The sequence below is a fragment of the Eutrigla gurnardus genome (assembly GCF_963514095.1).
Source record: "Eutrigla gurnardus genome assembly, chromosome: 7".
NCBI classification, from domain to species: domain Eukaryota; kingdom Metazoa; phylum Chordata; class Actinopteri; order Perciformes; family Triglidae; genus Eutrigla; species Eutrigla gurnardus.
In genome coordinates this window covers 7,968,808-7,994,212 of record NC_139921.1, presented here as the reverse complement: position 1 = coordinate 7,994,212, position 25,405 = coordinate 7,968,808, and the positions used below count along the sequence as shown (strand labels likewise).

At 43.5% G+C, this 25,405-nt stretch overlaps 1 protein-coding gene across 1 annotated transcript in view; it reads right to left on the bottom strand.

Moving 5' to 3' along the window:
• The window catches only part of gabrr2a (gamma-aminobutyric acid type A receptor subunit rho2a), a 69,544-nt gene extending 44,516 nt beyond the window's left edge, over positions 1-25,028 (bottom strand). Inside the window, exons 1-2 of the mRNA XM_084014049.1 lie at positions 24,763-25,028; positions 19,847-19,953 (exon numbers count right to left, since the gene is read on the bottom strand). Coding sequence (XP_083870175.1) covers positions 19,847-19,953; positions 24,763-24,884 — 229 coding nt within the window. The 5' untranslated portion in view covers positions 24,885-25,028. The remainder of the gene's footprint in view (positions 1-19,846; positions 19,954-24,762) is intronic.
• Positions 25,029-25,405: the final 377 nt, after the last annotated feature.

Below are 25,405 nucleotides of genomic sequence, written 5' to 3'. Positions count from 1 at the left end.
GTTTTGGTTCTTTTTTCGTAAGTCTTTCTTTGATGGTCGTTTTTGCTAGTGGTGGGCAAGTGAAGCCTTATGAAGCACTGAGGCTTTCCTAGCAATTGTGTTGAAAAAGATTCAAAGCTTCAACGCTTCAGTGACGGTGACATCTGGTGGACAACTGAAGCCATAGCAACCTCTCAAGAGCGCGACTGACGCTCTGACACCGTTTCAATCCCATGTCAGCAATACAAGTTTAGAAAAGACTGTGTGGTCATTAACGTGTTTTGTTCATTCATACTCGCCCATACTGTAAAACATCCCAGATTAAGCCAACGGATAAATCTAAATGATATGAAGGGTTAAATGTTGGTTAAGGGTTTATTTATTTGATCATGGTATGTGAACTCAGAAAGATCGTTTTTGTATTAAGTGTTTTACACCAGAGTCCAGATATAAGTTTGTCATAGGAGAAGTTGTATGGTCGAGGAGGAATGTTTATGCACAGAACAGACAGGTTTTTGGTCTTCACGTTTTTATTCAGAAATATAATTTTTTCCACTGTGGCAGGCTTCAGTCTGCTCCTCTTCTGGCTCACGACGCATGAACACTACGAGCCAATGAAACGCACTGACACACTATGAACCAATGAAACGCTTCGAAACATTTCGAAGCAATGAAGCGCTTTAGTGCTTCGGTCACGTGACGCCGGTGTTTGATACAAGCTCCGACACAGCGGTTTGAACCACTCCGCTTCAGGAAGAGCGACACAAGCTCCAAAGCCTCGGTATCATTTGCCCATCACTAGTTTTTGCCTTTGTGGTTTTTTTGGTTGATACTTTGTTCTTGTCTTAGTTCTTGTTTTGTATTTAGTTTATTATTTAAATAAATCTTTTTTTTTTAAACTGCATTTTGGTCCTCACCTCCCCTTTTTCCGAGTCTCCATCTTGCGTGACAGAATGAACCAACCAAAAGAGGACCCAGCAGTCAATGGGCTTCGAATCATACAGTGGTATGGGGACTTTATTACCAATCCTGCTAGCAGGACACGCCAAATTGCTGCTAGCGAACTGTTTTTTCAAGCCGCAGCTAAGCCACCAGCCCCTGTCTCAGTCACGGCCATGCTATCCGCTCATGCCGCAGTCTCAGCCATGCCACCAGACCATGTCTCAGTTCCAGCCATGCTACCAGCCCATGCCGCAGTTCCAGCCGAGCATCCGGCCCAGGCCTCAGCAACAGCCAAGCTACCAGCCCAGGCCTCAGCTACAGCCAAGCTACCAGCCCAGGCCTCAGCTACAGCCAAGCTACCAGCCCAGGCCTCAGCTACAGCCAAGCTACCAGCCCAGACCGCAGTTCCAGCCATGCTACCAGCCCAGGCCGCAGTTCTAGCCATGCTACCAGCCCAGGCCGCAGTTCCAGCCATGCTACCAGCCCAGGCCGCAGTTCCAGCCATGCTACCAGCCCAGGCCGCAGTTCCAGCCATGCTACCAGCCCATGCCGCAGTTCCAGCCATGCTACCAGCCCAGCCCAGGCCTCGGTCACAGCCAAGCAACCAGCCCATGCCTCGGTCACAGCCAAGTAACCAGCCCATGCCTCGGTCACAGCCAAGCAACCAGCCCATGCCTCGGCCAGTTGCCTTCAGTCGGCGGCCCGGTCGACACCTGCCAGTGTCATGATCCGCGTCTGCCGGTTAAGTTACCATTTTTTGTCCTGTCTTATTGTCGTCTCGTCTTTTATTTTGAAGTAACTGTGTTCCCTCTCGTTTCAGGCATGTTTACTTCCTGCCCCTTCATTTCCGCTGTCTGTGACGTCCCGCCCCCTCCCTGATTGTTTCACCTGTTCCCCATTACCTCGTGTGTGTATATATTGTCAGCGTCTCCCCTTGTCCTGTGCCAGTTCGTTATGTCCCGTCATATCAACCAGCGTTCTTGTTCCCTTGTTATCTCGTTCACGACTCCTGCTGACGGTTTGTTCTGTTACTTTGTTTCTAGCTCTTTTTGCTAGTTTGTTACTTTGTTTAGTCAGCCTTGTTTAGTTTCCTCCTTGGTCCCCTTTTCAAGCCTAGCCTCTTTATTTCGCACTTTGTATCTAGACCCGATTCCCCTTTAATAATATTGATATTTGTTTTCTGCCAATTTAGCGATAGCCATACTAGGCCTGTGTTTTTCTGTTTCTTTTCCTCCCTCCCTTTCGGAGGCGCTTTACGTTAGTTTTGTATTTAGTAGATCCCTTCGGTAAATTGTTTAGATCCTTTGCCCCGTTAGTATAGTGTTAGCCCGAATAGGCCAGTGTTTTTCTGTTTTCTTTTTTCCCTCCCTTTTGGAGGCGCTTTATGTTTACCCCGTGTTTGTAGCTTCTGCTTGCTCTTTGTAAAAATACATTTTATTTTATTTGAAACTTTTGAGTTGTGCGCTTGGGTCCTTGCCTTTCCAGCCTCAGGTCGTTACAGTACGAACTGGCCAAACATGGACCCAGCCGACTCGAGTCAGCTTAAGGAGCTCGTCAGCACACATAATGCTCGCCTACGGCAACACGACGAGCAAGTGTTAAGCAGGGAGTCTCTCAGGGAGTCGTTTCTCAAGTCAATCACCTAGCACACCAAATGCAAGATATGTTGACTCACCTCAAAGACTTTTCTCGAACCACCTCGATTCCTGATATGCCTGCAGCCACGACACCGCCGCCTCTGGGTCCGCCGCCAGGACCTCCATGTCTGGCGTCACCCGAGAGGTTCGCGGGGGACTCAAAACTATGCAGACCCTTCCTGGTGCAATGCCAACTCCACTTTGAAATGAATCCGGCGGCCTTCCTCATGCCACGGGCCAAGGTGGCCTTCATTACGTCTCATCTCACAGGACGAGCTGCCGCCTGGGCCACGTCGGAGTGGGCTCGAAACTCTCCGGTCTGCCAGTCTCCGGAGGCGTTCATGGACGCCCTGAGGAACATCTTCGGTCACACCACACCAGGAAGGGAGGCGGCCCGGGCCCTACAGAGGTTAGTGCAAGGGAACAGATCTGTGGCTGAATATGCGATCGAATTCCGGACTAATGTGATCGAATGCCGCTTTGTTTGGCGCTTTTTTCGAAGGTCTCTCAGACCCTCTGAAGGACCAGTTGGCACCCAGAGACTTACCTGAGGACTTGGACTCATTGATCGGGGTGGCCATTCGAGTGGATAATCGCCTTCAGGACCGTCTTCGCCAGAGGACGTCTGCTGCCGCCTATGGCTCCGCGGACGTTACGACTTCCCACAACGTCAATCCTCCCGGCCCGCTGCACCTCCACCAAGCGTCTCCACGGCTCCCTCCAGAGGACGAACCAGGCTGTCCGAAGAGGAGCGGCAACGACAACGCCAGGAGGGTCGCTGTTTCTACTGCGGGGAGAAGGGGCATCTTCTCAACCGGTTCCCGGTGAAGGAGGCCAAGAATGCCGCTAAGAGGTGGGCTTATAGTAAGACTGTTGAATTGCCTAAACAAAGTTCTAGAGTTCCCACTCAGGTTCAGTGCACTCTCCAAGGCCTCACTCTCGTTAAAGAGGCCCTCATAGACTCCGGGGCTGATGAGAGCTTTATTAGCTGGAGGTTGGCCAAGGAACTGGGACTCCGGGCTGAACCCCTTCTCCAGCCATTGGGACCCTGGACGCCCTGGACGGTACCGCTTTGTTTAGAGTAACGCACTTATCTGAACCCATTGACTTGGACATTAACGGACATAAAGAATCCATTGAATGTTGCCTGTTTGACTCTGCTCATCATTCCCTAGTTCTGGGTTATCCATGGTTATGCCAACACAATCCCCATGTAGATTGGAATACGGGGGTTATCGGAGTGGGGGGAGGCTTGTAAAGAGTCTTGTTTACCTGAAGCCACGGGGGTAACGGTAGGGGGCGTAGTCGGTCACAAATCTAATGAACGTTGTGTTTCTAATGAAACCCCGAAGCCGGACCTGACCAACATACCTCCTTGCTACCACGACCTGAAAGATCGAGTGATGCCTTTCGGCCTAACTAATGCCCCTGCCGTATTCCAAAACCTGGTCAACGACTTGCTTAGAGAATTTCTGGACCGTTTTGTCTGTGTACCTAGACGATATTTTAATATACTCTCCTGATCCGATCACGCACCAGACCCACGTCCGCCGGGTCCTCACACAGCTGTTGAAGCACAATCTATTTGTCAAAGCTGAGAAATGTGAATTCCACGCCGAGTCAGTGTCATTCCTGGGCTCCATCATAGCCCCTGGAAAGATACAGATGGATCCGGCAAAAGTAGAAGCAGTGGCCGATTGGCCGGTTCCGGATAACCGCAAGAAGGTGCAGCAATTCCTCGGGTTTGCTAACTTTTACCGTCGGTTCATCCGGAACTTCAGCGCCATAGCAGCACCCCTGCATACACTAACATCTCCTCAGTTCTCTTTCCAGTGGTCCGCTGAAGCTGGGGAGGCCTTCCAGCGCCTGAAATCCATGTTCTCGTCCGCCCCTATCCTCACAGTCCCAGATCCCACACGTCAGTTCATCGTGGAGGTTGACGCCTCCAATGTGGGGATAGGAGCAGTACTGTCACAACGAGCTGCTGCCGACGGCAAGATCCACCCCTGTGCGTACCTCTCCCGCAAGCTGTCTCCGGCAGAACGCAACTACGATGTAGGTAACCAAGAGCTCCTGGCAGTCAAGGTGGCGCTGGAGGAGTGGCGGCACTGGCTGGAGGGGGCTCGACAACCATTTACGGTCTGGACAGACCCCAAGAATCTGCAGTACATTCGCAGTGCGAAGAGGTTGAACGCACGTCAAGCTCGTTGGTCCTTGTTTTTTAACCGGTTTCATTTCACTCTCTCCTACAGGCCCGGGTCTAAGAACATCAAACCTGACGCCCTCTCATGGCTATTCGACCCGGAGCCTGCTGCCAGAGAACCTGAATCCATCCTTCCACTTACCCGTGTGGTGGGATCGGTGTCATGGCAAATAGAATCTGAAGTAAAAGATGCTAATGGTGTGAATCCACCACCTGCGGGATGCCCTGTTAACCGGCACTTCGTCCCTATTGAAAAGAGGATCGCAGGTGGTTCATTGGGCTCACACCTCACTACTTACCTGTCACCCTGGTGTCAAGCGTACTCTCTTTGTCGTGAAACAGAGATTCTAGTGGCCTCACATGGCTAAAGATGTCCGGGAGTACGTTGGGGCGTGTCCAGTCTGTGCCCGCAACAAGATCTCATCCACGGCGCAGGTGGGTCTCCTCAAGCAGCTCCCGGTTCCGAGTCGCCCCTGGGCCGAGATATCTATGGACTTTGTCACTGGACTTCCCAAGTCTGAAGGTAACACGGTGGTGGATCGTTTCTCCAAAATGTCACATTTTATTGCCCTGCCCAAGTTACCCTCAGCCAAAGAGACTGCTGAAATCATGTGCCGTCATGTTTTTAGGATCCACGGTTTTCCCAGGGACATTGTCTCCGACCGTGGCCCCCAGTTCGTGTCACGTTTCTGGAAGGAGTTTTGTGGACTAATTGGGGCCACGGTCAGTCTATCCTCCGGCTACCACCCAGAGTCCAACGGCCAAACGGAGCGCCTGAACCAGGTGCTGGAAACCTGCCTGCGGTGTTTGGTTTCTCAGAACCCCTCCTCCTGGAGCAAGATGCTGTCATGGGTGGAGTTTTCCTACAACTCCCTACCTTCGGCGTCCACCGGCATCTCCCCGTTCCACTGTGTGTTCGGCTACCAACCTCCGCTGTTCCCGGCCAACGAAGGGGAGGTGGTGGTCCCGTCGGCGCACGCCCTGATTCGTCGGTGCCACAGAGTCTGGGACGCCACCCGCCGGATTCTCCGGCGCAGCCAGGGTCGGATGAAGAGGGCAGCTGACCGCCGCAGGAGAGCGGCCCCCGATTACATCCCCGGCCAGAGGGTTTGGTTATCCTCCAGAGACCTGCCGCTACAAGTTCCCTGTAAGAAGTTGGCCCCACACTTTGTGGGTCCCTTTCCCGTCTCCAAGGTGGTTAACCCGGCCTCAGTCCGTCTTTGTCTTCCCCGTTCCCTGAGGATCCACCCCACGTTCCATGTCAGCCGAGTCAAGCCGGTCCAGGAAAGCCCCCTAGTTCCCGCCCAGCCTCTAAATTGTCCGTAGGTGTGAATGTGAGTGTGAATGGTTGTTTGTCTCTATATGTTAGGCCTGTGATAGACTGGCGACCTGTCCAGAGTGTACCCTGCCTTCGCCCAATGATAGCTGGGATCAGCTCCAGCCCCCCGCGACCCTGAATACAGGATAAGTAATAGACGATGGATGGATGGATCTCATAGTCGGATCAATCGTTCCATTCTTGCTATATGGGGCTGCTGAATTTCTGATTTTACATAGAATTGCTTGGTTTCTACCAAAATATTCATGATCTATAGTAAATTGTGATCCTATTAATAATACAAATGTTAAAATAAGTAATGTATTTTGAATTAACATTGTATGGAACACATCCTATGGTAAACTACATTCTTATGCCAAGTCAAGAAGCCAAATTGTTTAATTGGGTGTTTTTGGCTGTTTTGTCCGGTGGGGGGAAAAATGGAAGCCATAATTCAGTGAATGCATAGTTGGAATCACATAGGCTATGAATATCTATATCTATATCTATCTATATATCTAATCCTGTTCCAAATAATATCCATAATTTGTTTAAAACCAGCATTATTCATGACAGGAACACCTAATTATCACATGAATTTCAATTCTAAAACATTCAGTCATTTGGCAATGGCAAGGTTAATCCCTTCAGGGTTGCCAGAGCATATCTGACAGTTCCCCTCCAATAGCAGAAGAGAGCAGACAGCTCTGCAGGCCAAATACCATGCTGAAATTAGATTGATTACCAATTTCTAATGTTTCACTAATTATAGTCTACATCTAGATTTAAATATTAACCAGCTAGGCTCTATCTGCTATTTTACTGCAACTAAATAGTCAGTCGTAGTTAAATACAACAGTGATTGTTGGCGGAGAGTTATTTGCAAAATATTATCACAATTATGAATATGTTAAGAAGAAATCTCCCTCACTGTGGGCTGCAATGCTTTTTTCTAAATCTGTGAAAAGGAGCTTCTGAATCAATCAGGAAGGAATTAACCAAAACCATTGTGCCTGTTTTCTGCACTGCACTGCAAACAAATAGAGCTACAAGAAATGGGAACTTCAAAAGACTGCTTTTTGCGATTAGAGCCAAACCAGTTTACCTCTGGTTTGATATAACCGATCAAAGTAAAACTGTCAACAGTGCATTCTGTTGATTATCCAGAGTAACTGGGACACTTAACATTTCCAAATGTCATTTTGTAATGCATTCACTTTCATTTTATTGGTGTGGAAGCAGACATAAAAAAACAATCCTCCACAAATGAAACCAAAGTATCTACATGGAGACATACCACAAGAGGTAATCAAACCGTTTTTTAAATATATAATTTGTGTGAACCAACCCTTTTTCGAACACAAGGCACTTCTTTGTTGTTGCTGACCATTTGTATTCTTCCCTGCTTTGTGCTGCAACTGCTGCACACTAATTTAATATAGTTCTATCTTATCTCAACGGACCAGATCTCATGGGTTGCTTACAAGCTCTTTGGAGTTGTGTGGGAATCCTGTGAAGTAATGGTGATCCAGTATTTGACCCAGATGTTCAAAGCCTGAAACTGTATTCATATATCCAACAAACATGACAGCGGAGAGAACCCCGGCAGCTCTCTTTCCAAGATCATCCATTCTTGGTGTTATCTCCAGGTTCAATTAATAAAACCATACACTGTCACCTTAAGAATCAGGAAAACAACACTCCCCTACTGGAAAAGAACATTGTATGTCTTTATGATTAATCCATCTGTGGGAGTTGCCAGTGGGTCGATCAATAGAGTTGTTTGTGATATGTTAATTAGAAATAAATGTTATTTACAAGGATGGAACTAACAGCTAATAAATGTACAGTTAGTCATATTTATTTTATTGTAGCTTTTTTATACTTTGGATCAAACTGAATATTAATTGTCAATGCAAATGTTTCCTGTTTCGTGGCGCAGTGCAGGGCGGCGCAGGGTGGCGATGCCGGCGTAATGCAAGTTTCGTCAGTTTAGCAGTTTGGTGGATCGCCTGCGCCAAGATGGGTGTGGCGGCGCAGCAGGGGGAGGCGTCACAGATTCAGCTTGGCGTTGCGGAAGTTTCGTGGCAAAAAGCCTCGCCGAGACTTCGCCGAAAGCCCGCCAGCTCCAACCTGGTCTACTCTCGGCGCAAGGCGAAAGGCGCAAATAAAGTCCATTCATTCAAGGGGAATCACAGCTGGCGGAGTGGAAGTTTGGTTGACGGCGCGCAGTGCGCACACCATACCGAGACCTCACAGGCAGGTTTCCACAGTTCCAGGTACATTTAAATGCAATAAATAATCACAACAAACACTATTTAATGCAACTAACTGAATCAACACGTGAATTTATATCTGTATAGATTGTCCCGTCACATCTGACGTCAGATCAAAGGCGGATGGCACGCGTAACGGAAACTCAGCCTCTCGGACCAAAACATCTCCCTCTCTCTCTCCTGTTTTTTATAATATCGGCATTGTTATTATTATGATACGCACGCACAGCGCGTGATGCACGTGGTGGGAGCGGCGGCGCTGCTTCTGTCATCGGGTTGTCAAGTGACGGATCTTGCACTGCACCTCCCCTAATGCATTAAAGGTGAGGAGAGGAGCTCATTTGATTGGTGAAGATCTGAATCGGCTGTGTTAATCCCAGTCCACGCCTCGTCTCCTCCTCGTCTCCCACTCACGCCTTCTTCTCCTCCCTCTTTCCCACTTGCGCGGGTGGGCGAGACGGGAGGTGTGCCTGCGCGAGCCTGCGCGGTGCACGAAACTTGCAAAGTCCAGGCGGACACACCCCCTCGGCGTTTTGCAGGTGCGCTGAGAGCTGACTGCGCCTGGTCTACGAAACTAGGGCACTTTATGTGAGTTGACATCAGGTTGTGCTGCATTCAAATTATTTCTATGGGTAATCATCCATGGATCTAATGATAGGGGTGACATATTGGAATAAACTCAGAAATACTGCAGTCATTAAGATTTTCATTAGAAAGAAGACAAACACATGTAGCAGATGGTGGCAAACGCTAAGAATGAAGAATTGAAGATTATTTTTTCTCTAAATAACTAAAACTTGGTTTATTACTTACCTCCCAAATTCCCTTGAAGAAAATTGCTACTGACGACAGGTTTCACCGGCTATATACAGTGTTGTGTTTTTCCTGAGGCGAAGGAAATGAAACTGCCAGACTTTTGAATGGTGTTCTGTCACTGTGCCCCAAAGCAGTGTCTCAGTGTTGTTGATTATGGGTTTCAGTGTTTACAAGTTTTTCATCAACTAAGAAAATGTACTAACTGGTGACTGTTTGCCTTCTTTAGTAGCTGTTCTCCAAAACAAAGTGAATGTATTTCTGTCTCTGTTTTAGCTCCTCATGTAAAACATGTTTGTCATGGCAGCAACAAAACAGTAGAACCTCACTCAATGTATATCAGCAACATTTAACACAGTCTTAAAGAGGCAGAGTGTAGCATTTTGGGGCACCTATAAGCAGAAATGGAATACATAACTATGTATTCATTAGTGTATAATCACCTGAATGTAAGATGTGTTGTGTTTTAATGAGTTCTTCATATCTTTAGATCCTCTTCATTATGTTGCTCTGCCATGTTTCTACAGTAACCCAGAACAGACAAACCAAAAACTATTTGGGTATCTCCAGCCCCTCTAAAATAGGCTTAAAAACATCACTGATCCACATATCTAAAACATATGGATATTTCCTCTTTTCCCAGTATATCCTGTATCCATTCTAACAGAAAACTGAACCACTGGTAAGGACCTGATTGTTGTTTTAATGCCTGAAACAATTGTGTTATCAAGGGTAAGGTTAAAGTGGCAGTCTGTAACATTTTCATCTATTTACTTGTCTTTAAGTTACCATCTTTCAAAGAGTGAGTTAACAATGATTGGTTATGTGACCCACTAATGAAAGTGCTTGTACTTGCTGCTTTGACCCCTCCATGTCTGTGGCAACAGTCCCAGCAAAATTCAAAATGAGTGATGCTTTTTACGTCAGTCAGCAGCGGTTGGTCTCCCAGGTGGAGCTACTCACAGAAATATGCTGCGTTTACTTGTAATCGGAAATCGGTAACTTCCAACTGCTGAGTCAGGCTCTCTCTAGTCTAAAGTGTTTGACCAGGTACATTTCATTACTGCTGACTCACAATGGAGGATCAACAGGCAGGGAAAGAAGAGCACTCAACTTCCAGTCCCAAGAAAAAGTAACAACACCCCCCTCCGTGACTTTTTAAATGAGATGGATGCCCTCCTAAGCTGCTCGGTGACTTCAACATCCGCCCAGGAAAGCTGCACTCATCTGAATTCATTGGCTTCTTCTCCACATTTGACCTCACACTCTCCCCCTCTCCACCCACCGGGCCGGGAACCAACTTGACCTTGTCTTTATAAGATCCTGTGGCATCTCGGCACTCTCTGTTACCCCGGTCACCGTGTCCGACCACCACTTTGTGACTGTCTCTCTCCCCATGAAGTCCATCACGTCCCTCCCGTCTACGCCTCGAACTGTCACCACCTGCCGCAACCTGAGATCCCTCTATCCCTCCGCTCTCTCCTCAACTGTTCTTTCCTCACTACCATCCACAGAACAATTCGCCCTAATGCCCTCCACTAGCTCCCTGTTGCAGCCCGCATCCAATTCAAGACAATGGCACCGGCCTTCAAGGCCATCAATGGAACGGCACCCATCTACCTCCAAACACTGGTCAAACCACATGCCCTGAAGCGACCACTTCGCTCCTCTACTGCAGCTGGCCCAGCTGGTACCACCATCGCTGAAATCAAACAAATGTCGCTCAGCAAAATCTTCTCTGTTCTGGCGTGGTGGAACGAACTCCTGACCAATGTCAGGACAGCAGAGTCACTGCCATCTTCTGAAAAAGGCTCAAGACTCACCTGTTCAGACTTCACCTCGACTCTGCATAGCATGACCCACTAACTAGCATCTGCTAAATGGCCTAAATGTAATTGTAAATGTAAATGTAAGTATTCATTTTGTCACTGTGGACTGACGTGATAATAGTGAGCCAACTGGAAAGAACAGGTCATCATTTGCAAATAACTACACAAGGTGGTGCAAATTGCCTTCCTTTGCCTCATGTCCTCCAAATGCTACTCCCTACCAAGCAAAATACTATTTGCACCAGGCGGTGCCTTGCCTTTTCCTACATTTTTCAGTGTTGGACTTTAATGTAGCCATGGATACTAACTGTAGGCTACCTGTTCGCCTGAAACTACAACTTGTTGTTTGGAAGTTGCTGTACTATAAATTTTGGATCATGCTGGAAGGGTTAACTCCCCATGTCCAGTACACTGCTTCGGGGTCTCACTCACATTAATTATTCGGTTGCATTCTATTCTATAACTTACAACTAGGTTCCCCTAAAGTGTACATTTTGGACATATCAGGGACGGCGTTTCAGTTTCCTCTTGTTACACAACAAAAGTGAGACAATAATGAAACAGCACCAATGTCAATAAACACTAATGGTGACAAGATCAAACATGGAATATTTTTGAAGCAAAACAAGACTAAAGCATAGTTACTAAATCCCTTCATTTTCTCCCATCTCACCTTTACTCTTCCTTCCATGTCTGTCCTTTTCTATATGTGAATGATTTAACTTACCTGTTCAATATGTGCTGGTTATTTAAAAAGGCCAATTGACACAAGACTAAGACTAAATAAACAAAATAGCCAGCAAGATTAAGAGAGAAAACATTTTGACTTAAATATATTGAACAGCATTCTGCAGGATGAAAGTCTGTTTGTTTGACCCATATAGGCAATCTATATCTCCTGAAGCAGACTTTCTCACTCTTTATATTACCTCAGTTGCTCTGAGCGTCTAATAATGAGGCCAATGGGTTTACATTAGTGTCTCATACAGATACTAAAGGAGGCCAAAGATATGGATTGATGACCAGCTCGTCTCAAACTGTGTCCTGTTTGCTGCTGAGCAGTAAGTGTACAGTGGTTTGGGTGTTATTCACATAGTTGCATCCATTTTTTACTTTTGGTCGTGATAATATTTTACTCACCACCAACTTTGTGAGATTAGGCAGAATCTGGAAGAATAAAATAAAATTGAAGTCGTCCTAGAGAAATCTTTGTGCACTATATGTTCAACATATGGGGATACACAGCAAATAACAAAAGTACAACGTTATCATGACCAAATTGTCTTGTAACACACAAAATAGAAAGAGTATCATAGTACCTTCACCAATCGTGGGTGCACATTTACAGCCCCTTTTGGACCTGTTTTATTTCTGTGATTGGGACAAAGTGTCATTGCAGGGTAACAGCTGCCTGATGGCGTAACAGATTGGTGCCTGTGCTAATCTAAGCTGTAAACGGGAGGGACCGTTGCCAGCTTAATCTGCTCATTTCTGCTGGAGTAGGGCCTGCCATGCAGCTAAACGCAGAGCTAGGCTACGCTAACACTGCAGGCAAACTGGTATACTGGGTGAAGCTAGCCGCTAATGCTAAAGGCTACTCCGGTCACCTCAAATCAGGCTCCAGATGGTATCTGGGTCCCTCACAGATGACACCGAGGGATAGCATGTCACTTTGGTACATACTTAGCTGGGATAAAGCAAATGACACATTTCTGCTGCTCATAAGCTGAATGCCTTCTCGTGCCGATACAATTATGCACACATTTAAATGCGACGGCATTTAACTTGGCTCGAAATGATAAAGCAGCAGTGAGCCTAAATCAATGGATTATTGCCATTTCCTTTGATGCAGCTTCAGCTTGATACGATCTTCTAATTGAATCTCCACACTCCACACGCAGCAGCACAGTCCTGGTGCATTCTAAGACTTGCATTTTTAAGAGCCTTTAAATGGAATATAGCATGTTTTATGGCTTTCTGTCAATTCCAGCGATGCATTAATAGCCCTTGAACCTTTTCATCAAGACTAAAAGATTAGAAACTGCTCAATGGCAGCACTGCCAATGTAGTCGCATGCAAACCCCGGCCACACTGTTGATGTTCAATGGATGAATAAAGAGTAAAAGGTACTTTACAGTATATTCTAAAAAATTATGTTTAAAAAGTCACAACTTTTCATTTTATTTTTGGCTGCCGTGCCAACTGATATTATTCCGGCAGCCAATGTTGGTATGTTTCACTTTATTTGAGTGTGCGTGTCATGTTAAAGCTTATTCCATTTTGGCTGTCTGAGAGTCTGCTGAAGTGCACCCTCAGCTTGTGTGATGATGATGTAGGGAGGATTTGCATTTTTGCTAAAGAAATTGGCGGCTCACTCTTCACTGTGTGGAAGAGACTTTGACATTAAAGACTGGAAATCTTTTATTTCGAAGGCAACATCAGGCTTGACTTAAACATTGCTTTCCTAGCTTTGTAAAAGTAATAAATACATAGATATACATGTATTGAATTGTTATTCATTATTAAAAAGAAATAAATCAAACACAAACTAAACTCTTCAAATATACTGCTGCAATAAAAAAAAGAGAAATGAGATGAACAAGGTGAAAACTGTCTTATTAGTCGGACTGGGAGAAAATCTCTTCATCACTGTGTGTTTAATGTCAGTACAGCTTTTATTATGGTAACTAGCGTTATCTATTGTCTCCAACTAATATAACAGACTGTTACAATCTGTAAATCATTTAAATTATTTCTTAACTGCATATTAATCCAGTGATTAAATAAATCAATGTCGTAATAATTTTAACTTTAATATACTTAAGTGAAAATACTGATTCTACAGTTCAGGGAAAGGACAGCTATGATATACATTATGTCACATGAATCCTTTTTTAATTTGAGGTCCAGTATTTTTCAGATGAGGCATTTGACAAAAAGTGTCAATTATCTTGCTACAGTTGTTTGTTTTTAGGGGAAATTATTGATTAAAATATTGAAATGTTAATAAGACATGTTTTTGCTATTTATTTGGGGTAAATTCATCTTTATATTAAACATGAATTTAAAACACAATGAATAAATACATTGTTAGATTAATCAATCAAAAAACTATTGTTGAAAATGTTGACAAACTGCATAATATGCAGTTGAAAATAGGTAATAAGTTGTAACATATTGCTATGTATTTTGTTGCAATACCAAGCATATCAGATATATCATATCAGATTGTATCGTGACTGAAGTATTTGGTGATTATATCGTATTGTGGGGACTCTAGGCGGGACATAACGTTGGGAGGAATTTGATTTGATTGATTGTTGAAAAGATAAACTCAGGACTGGACTGGAATGCTAATCTGGCATATAGGACAAATTGCTCGGCCAATGCAACTTGGACCTCATATAATGTAATTCATATTTATTTTTTCATTGTTCTAACCTTCTCAATCTTATAAAGGATGCCTAATTTGTGGTGGTCTTTGTCGTTTATTGGTGTGGAGTTCACAGGCCACATTTTTACTTACTTGTATGTCATAAATACTTGTGTACTTTTACTTATTTTATTAAATCATTGGAAATGATGCTTTGACTTCTTGCAGAGTTTTTTCCCTTGACAATTACTTGTACTCCATGGCCCATGGCCACATCTGATTACCTTGGAGTCGGTGTAGAGTGGACACAATCTGGACAGAAAGAAAACTGGGGATTGAACCCACATGAGACTGGGACTGAGACCTCCTGTTTGAGTCCTGTGAAGTTACAATTGATTACACCTGCTGCTTCAAAATAAAAGCTTTTACATAACGGATTTTATTGTGAAGAATTTGTAGGAAAATATCACTGAATTACTGGAGCTTTGTTAGCAAATATCCTTCCTTAATATAAGTACTAGTCACCGCAACAATAAACATACGGTAGCTAATTATGGCTAGCATTAGCTCCATACAGTGTTGGCTGTAAAACAAGCTTGCCAATACAAGGCTACAGGACAGACTCAAATGTCAAATAGGTTTGAAATATTAGTACTCATTGGACGGTGTAAGTAGGTTCGATACCTTCCATGTCATTGTTTTTTTCTCAGCCCAAGACAGCCCTAGTTTCATTGAATCCAGCAGTATGCCTTTAAGGGATGGGTGGAGGATATAGCTAAGTAATAGGCAGCACAAAACAACCCCACCTGACTTTGTGACCTCCAGCAAATCCACCACAGTGCTAAGCCACCACATTTTCTGAAAAGCACACGGTGGCTTTGGTATACGGCTAACAGAGCATGACTCGCTCCGAGCCCATACATCAAATGATCTGGCTGATAGGTTTTCTCTCTCTTTCCCTTCAGCGTGGATTAACAACAAGCTTAATGTGTTATTTTACAGAGGATTAAGAGCAATAATACACCCCACACGTTAGCCACACTCACCCCCCTCCATCCACTGAGAGGCATGCAACATCTGATTTTGAGCCAGATCTTTTAGGCTGGGTATGTGTACAACTATGTACGCCAGTCTACTGTACCCATCAGTGGTAATGATGGTGGGATCAAGGACCTGCATGTTAACCTGGAAGGGTAGGACTAATACAAATGCCATTGGTTGCATTATGGGTAATGTTGGATCAAGTGTTTCAGAGGCTTGGCCCATACAAGGAGTTGGTAGCTGTGTCCCCGTTCAGTGGCCGCATCCTTCGGGGGCTGCGTTTGAAGACAGAATGCTTCACAGTGGCCTGTCCCATTGCAATAACTCGTTTAAATGCAGTTCAGAAGTGCAGCCTTGTTTTCCTGATTCAGAAGATCCAACTGATGAATCCTTCATGGCCCAACTTATCCCAAGATTCATTGCAGCAGCGGGAGATGCAGCAGAATACATCTTGCCTGAAATACTGTACATCATGCGTCAGTTGACTCGCTGGATGAAACATGTCAGTTAAGGTAACGTTACATTTGTGATAGCAACATAGCTGATTTAGCTAGCTAGCTAGGAAAGCCAAGCTAACGACATGTTAGTGACAGGAGATGTAGTTCACTTAGCATTTTCACACAAAACTAAGTGATACTACAGACCATGAATTTATTCACTTGAAAATTATCTTTGAATTGGAAAAAAATACATTTGTAATTCAAGGTATAATTCAAACTAGATAAAAAAATATATATATATATTTAGCTTTCGCGATTGACTACTGTACATATATTTTATTGGAAGGGGGGGGGGGGGGGGGGAGTTGCATCCCAAGAATTAGCAGGCTAATAATTGAACATTAAATGACAGACATTTGTGATATGTATTTGTTATTGTTATTTATTTTAGTTCTTTCTTTATTCTTTTTTACTTATTTGACTGCCTTAATCTTTTCAATATGCAAAGATTTTGAATTAGAAAGGCGATATCATTTAAACTTACACCAAACACACAGTTCAAGAGAACACAGACTTGATTTGCCTACAACCTCATTATTTAGGGTAAACTAGGGTTAATTTCAACATCTGTTTTATTTTTTAAGCCCCAGCCATTGGTTCTATTGGTTGGTTCTATTGGTTGATAACATAACACACAGTTCAAGAGAACACAGACTTGATTTGCCTACAACCTCATTATTTAGGGTAAACTAGGGTTCATTTCAACATCTGTTTTATTTTTTAAGCCCCAGCCATTGGTTCTATTGGTTGGTAACATTATAATCACCAAATTTAATCACTGAAATTTCAGAATGCAGTGTCATTTGCAGATAGCGATAGCAGAAAGATAAATAAGACAAGGTGCAAAACACAGGCCATCAAACAAACCCTCAGGCTACATTTACATGGGAAAGAAAACATTGAACACAATCATTAAAATTGTTACACAAACTGCGATCAGTTTCAGTTTTACCTCCATAACGTGTGGTTTGTGTAAACTGTTGGCTTGTCTGTTCATCTGAACACTTGTTTCTTTTGGATGAAGGGTTTTTGTCCAATGTTATCAGGATTCCTCGAGCTGATGCCTGCAGCTACAAAAGTAAAACCCAAGTTGTAATAATCCATAGTTGTTAAAGCAACTTGATATCTATACTTACCAACACCAAGTCTGCAATTTGGATAATAGCAGGGCTCCGACATTGACTTGACTATGTGTGTTGTGTTGGGGGCCTTTTCAATTTCCAGCCTCTTTCATTCTGATGCAGCTAAGCCAATAGCTTACGCGTGTGTTTTGGTGGGAAAACCATGTTAAAATATTATTGAATATATAAAAAACAGCTGATTTAAACACATCTGGAGGGGGCAGCCCTTTCTAGGGAAACAGGCCGGAGTATGAGACTCTTTATGCTAATGAAACTAGAGCCGCGTATCTTCTGCTAGGACTTTGCTATTTTTAGTCCCGTTTCCCCCATGATCTCCTGCTACACTCTGCCTTTCTCCAAAGTAACAATCACTGACAGTGGCGAAGCGACCTCTGTTAATGAAGGTGAGAACGAGGTACGACTTCAGAGGAAGACAGAGGATTTATTCCTTTCTTACCCTATTCCAGAGGAGGGCTGAGGTTACATCTTAGTAACCAAATATCATCATGAAAAGCTCACTCGAGGTTTGAACAATCCTTCCAAGTTTCATGTGATTGCTCAAAAGAAAAAGAACAGAGACACACTTCAAAGCATGTCAAAGACCAAGCCATGAACTGCTTTCTGAAGTATTTCACTGACAAAATACCACTAACCCTAATTTCAACTCATGCAATGAAAAGATATCAAGACATGCAACTTGAACACAAGAGTATGAAACATCTTTTCAACCGAAATCTTCAGATTGCACACAGAAGGACTCGGGTGTTCTTCGGGACTTCTTCGTGTTTGAGCATTTATCATGCTGAGAAATCCATTTTAGAGACATTGACATTGTCGGCCTGGAAAATAAAAAGCTTTAGATCTAGTTTTTCTCGTGGTGCAGCAGAACGAAAACAACATGTCTGTTATTTTCACTTGCAACAGGTGACGGCTACAGATGCTTCATGCTTTGAGATGATTCCAATAAGGAGACGGAAGTGCTGACACGCAACTGGCACATCAGATATAGATTTGATCTTGTCCCTCCATCCCTGTCTTCATGCAGGTTGCTTCTTGTTCCACACTTCACCTCCAACAGGATTAACTTCACCAGTTTAGGTTTGGGTGTTATCCATCTTTCACCTTTATTGGAAAGTTGCCAGTGAAGAGGAAGTAAGGGGAGGTATGGCATGCAACAAAGAACCCTGACTGGAATTGAAATGACGTTGCGGTTAAGTGGCACCATTCGGCTACCAAGGTGCTCCAGCTCCTTTAGTTTTACACATAAAAGTCAGTTTGTCATGAGTAGTAGTACTACTCATCCTGTAAGTCTTCTGTGGCTGTGAGAAAGTAACCCTGATGACGTCATAGTGATAACATCAGGGTTATAAACTTGGGACAATACTGTTTTTTGGCCAATACCACTACTTATATGTGAGAGCCACAAAAATGTATTGAATACAAAGTTGATTAACAATGTATTGGCTTTAATTTTATTGTACACAAACCCATAACATATACATTTGTGATAAGTAAACCTTAAATTTGATTCTTGAAAAATTGTGACCAAAATACTGTACGTAGTGAGAGGAGTAATTAACACGAACAAGAATGCCAATGCTGGAGATACTGTTTCTAAACCAAAACCTCGTATGTCCAAAGCCGTTACTTTTCAAGAAATGGAAAAAAATAACAATTGAACACGGCGTTGTCAAAGTTGGTATTGAGTCTCTATATATGGTCAGGTATTTGCATGTATAATTTAATGATTCATATTTTAGCAAATAGAAGCTCAAATTGAGTTACAATCTTTTGTCATGTCATGTATTTGATTAGTCGCTGAAGTCACAACGTGTCACAACCGTAGACTGTATATAAGCAGTGGACATAGTCACCATGATGTCACCCATTGGTTTGTCGACTACTGTTTTTAAGCTTCAGGTTCGGCATTTTGGCTGTCGCCATCTTGGATTTTTGCAACCAGTGATCACAAGGGACCATATTGGATATTTGGCTTGGTGGGTGGATCTGATGATGTGTCAGAGCAGCACCCTGATGTGGATCCATCTGGTTCTGGTGTGAAGCAGTTAATGAAGTAAGCTTCATAATTCAAGTTACTTAACAGCTAAGTGTTCAAGTGTGACGGTAGCAAGGCTCTGATAGTGAAGCTGTGGTTGTGACCTGTCAATCATAAGGTAGTCCCGCCCTAAAGCATCCGCTGCTGTATGGTCTATTCGACTGTAAATGGACCGTAATTTACTAAATCAATATCATGCTGTATTGAAGACGACTTCAAACTAGCTGTTGACACCATAAACTAATGTTAGCAATAGTTACTAAGGTAACACTGGTCATGGCCTGTAGAGAGAATGCAAGTTTAATGTGCTTCAACATCGTTTAAAATGCTGACCCGCCAAGTTGAATTGAAATTAAAATCGCCTCGTCACTGTTTACGTTCTGCTCTCTACATTCATTTATGAGATTTTGTGGATCCATTGGAGCTTTAGTCACAAGCTCTTTTAGATACTTTTCATTGGTTACATATTTGTAAAACTCAGAAAGACATAAACAGTGACCAAAGGAATTGACTCGCGAAAAAAATTTACCTGATAAAAAATGCCAATACAAGGTTTCTGCAGACTGAAACTATACCTGCAAGTTCATATCAGCTCCATGAATGAGCAGTGGACAAAAAGTTAGCAAGTGTGTGTGTGTGTGTGTCTCTCTCTCTCTGTGTGTGTGTGTGTGTGTGTGTGTGTGTGTGTGTGTGTGTGTGTGTGTGTGGCCTGTATGCACATAACAGCAAAATTATATGGAAAGAACATTCACACCTACCTCCAAACGCTGGCCTCATGGTGAAGTCATGATCGTCTACTTTGAGCAAATGCTCCGTCTTTGTTTTGCGAGACTTGGTCACATCTGGAGGCTTCTTTGCCAAGGAGCTAGAGGAAGATGATATTCACGGTCAGGGGGTTGGCAAATGATAAACTAGGGCTTTCGTTCTGAAGAGATAAAAAGGTAACACACTGACACTGGAGAATACTGATTCAATCTGCTGTGACAACTGAGAACAAGATCATTTATTTACAACCTGTTTTTTATTTCCACTCACCTTCGATGTTCTAAAGACCAAAGTAAAAAAGTATTTCTTGTCTCTCATGACACTTACATTCCAAACTTTAGTCTTTAAACGGTCAGCAGCTGACAACTCACTGAGAAAATAATTATCATTTCACAGGAAAGAAAATGAATATGTATTTTAGGAGTGATAAATCAAAAGCTGTGATCGAGAACCACCACACTGACTCCTCACTTTTTATTTGTGTCGTGGCTTGAATGGCACGCCGTGCTGTGATAATTGTCTGGGGCGTCGAGTGTGTGAAGCAGCGATGATGGTGGAGCTCTTTAGACCACATGCTGTGTTGAATCTCTCTGAGGACAGAACGGCTAGGCATATTGTGCCCTGGAAAAAAGCTATAACATACAGATATGTGTTTTCTCCGCCAGCAAAAAACCAAAAGATAAATGTTGAGTCATCCCTGCCCTTGTGTCAGTTTGGGATTTTCATTATGTTGGAATCCAGCACATTTTGTGCATCAGACTCAATCTGAACTTAATCTCTAGAAAAGTGAATGGCTGTTTGTTTAATTAATCAAAATCAATTCCTTTATAATACTTAATTTGTGTTGTTAACAGTAGATTATCAGTGCATTTTTTGGACAGATTCTCTTGCGTCCTGTGTCAAGAGTCCAGTTGTTTTACATGGGTGCCATAAGGACCTGAAGAGCACTGTGTATAAGAAGTGGTGGTCGCCATCTTGGAATTTTTTGAACGGAAGTGACCATATTTGGACTGAAGTGGATCTGGTGAACACAAACAGGAAGCCCTAGTGGCAACCTTACTGGATCTGGATTCATCTGGCTTCTGGTGTGAAGCTGTTAACAAAGTTAGCTTCATAATTCAACGTAAACTTTACAGCTAAGTGATCTTAGCAGCTAATTGCATTTGTAGCGTGGTGGCAAGCTTTATGGTCTATTTGACTCTAAATGGACCATAATTTACTAAATGAACATCATGCTGTATTGAAACTAGAGATTGAGACCATAAACTCATGTTTACAATGTTTACTGAGGTAATAAATCTGAAAGTGTCTGCCATAATCAGGTAGATAATGTCCTACAATAAAAGAAATAAATGAAATAAAAGAAACTAAAGGTTAAAAGGAACACAAACACAGGAGAGGCAGTAGGAATGTTAGTTCTTATTCACATTCCCAAGGTTTCCATGGCCTCTCCCCTGGACGGTAAGTAGCATATTAAGGAAGTCAAATGTGACTGTTGAAGAAAATTTTAAATATTATCTTAAAAAATAAAAGCTAAGAGATGAAAGAATAAAAAGGGTTGCATAACATCTGAATATAAACATATAGAGATACATGTAAGTAAAGTGCTTTGTAGCACTACGTGGGAAGAATATTCAAAAGAACACACACAACAGATGTAAGTCCTTTAAAAATAAAGGCTGAAAAATAAGATAGAAAGCAATTTGAAGGTACAAGGTTCCTCCAACTGGAAGAAGTCTGAGACACTGTCGCAGTGTTTTTTCATCTCCTGTTGAAGTTTGTGTTTCGCATGACAATATTTTGGAACAGATGTCAATTTGATTAATGTTTACTGTGTTCAAGCTGTTATTATTCTCAGAGAGAGCAGCGATTAGTTTACACTTGCCGCCCAACACGTTAATTTAACACATCATGCATTCCTTGAGTAACTTCAGAAAGCCGTTGTGTTTCTATTGATCGATTTCCAAGTCCTCAACAACACTTCAGAGTGGTTGTGAAAAAAACCCAACTGTTTTGCGGAGACGGTAGGAAAACATGTCTATCTACAAAAAAATCTGTTAAAATATAGCAAATATGTTTTGAAGGAAACATCATAATTGTCACGAGGACCACTTAATCCTTAGTCAAGAGAGTATGAGACCCAGACAAGACCAAGACTGAGGGGTTGACACTGAGACCAGACTGGTGCAAGTCCCACATGATGTCCTGGAAAATGCATACATGACCTCACACATGACACTCTGAGGGGCCCATGTCCACATAGTGACTTGGAAAATGTGGAAGGTGAAGCCAATTCAGAAATGTCTTAAACTTGCATTCTCTCTACTGGCCAGCAGGGGGCGACTCTTCTGTTTCAAAAAGAAGTCTGATTGCACGGACATTTATGAGTACATTTCTAGTTTCAGGTCTTCTTCAGCCCAGCATGATGTTCATTTAGTAAATTATGGTCCATTTAGAGTCAAATAGACTATAAAGCAGGTTGTTTTAGGGCGGGGCTACCTTGTGATTGAGGCTACTTCTGTTCACTGAGTGCAAACATTCCAAGTTGGCGACGGCCAAAATCCAAGATGGTGATGGCCAACATGCTGAACTCGAGGCTTAGAAACCGTAGTCCACAAACCACAGTGACTATACGTCCACTTCTTACAGTCTATGATTGTTCCCAATGAGGAGAATATTTATTTGGCCTGAGTGGAGCAGATCGCCTGGACAGACACTAATTGTTGACGGATGAGTATGAAATAGCATCCTCTGTAGTTCAAAAACTCCATGTCAAACAATAGATAGTTGCCCAATTAGACAATACAAAGCAAAGGGGAATCACCTACAGCTCGACCAGTCCAGCATGTCCTTGGGCAAGATACTGAACCCCAAATTGCTCCGGAAGGCTGTGCCATCAGCGTGTGTGTGTGTGTGTGTGTGTGTGTGCATTAGATTCGATCCTAATGGGCAGATGGCAACTTGCGTGGCCGTCTCGGCCGTCTCTGTGTGTGGATGTGTGAATGCTGAGTGGCCAAAAGACTAGAAAAGCACCCTAATTGAAGTCCATTCATCATTAATATTACCACAGTATGATGTGTATGTGTGAATATATAACTGTACCACGAGAAGTCTGTTTAGAACAAGATCGCATGCTGTTGCAGATGTGAATTTGATGTGTGACAATGCTTCCTTAGTTTTCGGAGAGCAAAGTAATAATACATCAGTGCATAGGGAATTTAGTGAAACCCCTGCAGTGGTGGCTTTGAAATAAAAACCTCTTTGTCTGAGACTCTAAAAATGCAGAGACGAGTCAGTCCGTCAAAAGACAGAGACGAATCTGGAGTACTGCAAAACTGGGAAACTAACGTAAGACCTGTTCTATGGAGCTGCAAAGACGCAGATCACTGAACACATCAAATAATCATCGACAGCGTCACCAGTATATCTGATCTATTAATACAATATGTCGTTAGTTAATCTTTGTTATGGTTGGTCAATGTAAGGCGGTCTTGGTTTCGTACCATAAACTGTTTCTAAGAAGTGGACCTGGTCATCATGAAGTGCTTTGTGGACTCCTTTAGCCGTCTTGTTTTTTGCCATCGTCATCTTGTTTTTTTATTTATTTATTTATTGGCATATTTTGCCTTTATTGTGATCAGACAGACTATAGGACAGATTGAGAGATGGGGATGACTGCAGAAAGGGCCGCCGGTGGGATTCGAACCCGGGGCCGCTGCAGTGAGGACTTAGCCTCGGCACGTGGGGCTCCAACTCAACCACTGAGCTATCCGACGCCCGTCATCTTGGTTTTTTGACACGAGGGGATGGAGCTTAATCTGAATATGACATTTTTGAGAGACCAAAGTGTTACAATTAAGTTTCATGAAGTGAAAAAACACTGAAACGGTTAAAGTTCTAAGACAAAAACACAGACAACCCCCAGACCAGACAACGCCCTGGAAGCGACCTGTCAATCAGAAGGGAGTCACGCCCTAAAGCACACTCGGCTCTACGGTCCACTTCAGCAGACTTTGATTAGAAATCTAATTTCTCAAAACGTAATTGACAAGACAGCTTCATTGTATTGGGGTGACATTGGGGTGACACCAGGCTGTAAATTCATCATAAATCCACCTGTACATCACCCCAGCCTGCAAGGTTTTCTGACAGCAATGTCACAGCCCACAGCCAGCTATTGTCTAGTAACTGCAGGTTGTTTTAGGCATTTGAACAAACAACGGATGCTGTTGTTTTTCCCGGAGAGGACAGTCGTGAACAGCATGTCAAGGTGTCCTCCCTCCTGGAGCAGGTCGGTGTCTCAGAGGCAGCTCCACCACCATCAGCGTATGAATGAGTGTTTGTCACAGCACCGATATAACCGCAGTACGCCAACCATTTAAAAACACACTCAGTGCACTTTCAATTTCATTCATTTGAACCTTTTGTTGTAGGGATTGTATGACTTCCTCTCCTATGTGATAGATCACTTCTGGCACGCCTCATTTGGGCTATGCGGTGCACAAAGTTCAGACTTTTCCCTCAAACCAGAAATAAAAAAAATAAAAATGTTACTACTTAAATAATACTGAGAAAAAATAAAACAGTGTCAAGAACGTTACATTTCAAACTTGTCTTCATACCAATTTAATAAATCATACATTCCACCCAACATGTACTCCAGAAAGCATTTAAGTGCAGCCTTCTATTGACTTATTTTGCTTTTGCTTACTGTTTATTTTGAATTATATTATTTTAATAATAATTATAATGATGAAGTAATGAGATGAATCATAACACAGAGAATGTCCAGTTCTATTCTGTCAAATAATACACTTAGTGATAACGACAATTGTGTCAAAACTATTCTTTTCATCTGCACATCTGCTGATCTCTACCGTTGAAATGATCCTGTATTCTGTTCACTTACGTGCCGTGCTTTTGGGTTTCCACGGTACCGGTCCATCTCCGCACCCGGTGGCCGTGTTTACGGCATTCGCCGGAAACAACCAGACATAGAAGTAAAATCAGAGGTTTGGTCAAATAAGGCATCTTGGCGGCGCAAATCCACAGGTGAGTCCCTTGAAAGCCCCTTCCAGTCTTTTCATTCCAGCAGCGCTCAGCCGGCAGCGCATGGTTCTCAGCCGCGGGTGAGGGACGCGTCCTCGGTCATGGCATCACAGTCTCTGGCGCGCGACGGCTGCACGAGGGGAGCGTGTTCGAGTGTGCGATGCTATACACTCACTGTGTGCATCACGAGAGAGAGAGAGAGAGAGAGAGAGAAAGAGAGAGGAGAGAGAGAGAGGAGGGGGGGTTGACATCTGTAGCCTACATGCTCTAGTGGGAGCGCGCACGCACACGCGCGGATTATTTGCAGTCTGGCATGACACAACAAGAGAGGCAGATTATTCCTCGCTCTTGTAAATAAAAACCTCATCATAGGAATCACGTTTCACTGAACCGGCGGAGTTTAAACACAACCCCCATCTCCACTCGGTGCGAGGAGAAGCATCCACCAACGTTTCTCAATTAGTTTGGCTGTTTGGACTATTTCCTACGTGATGTTTGTATGC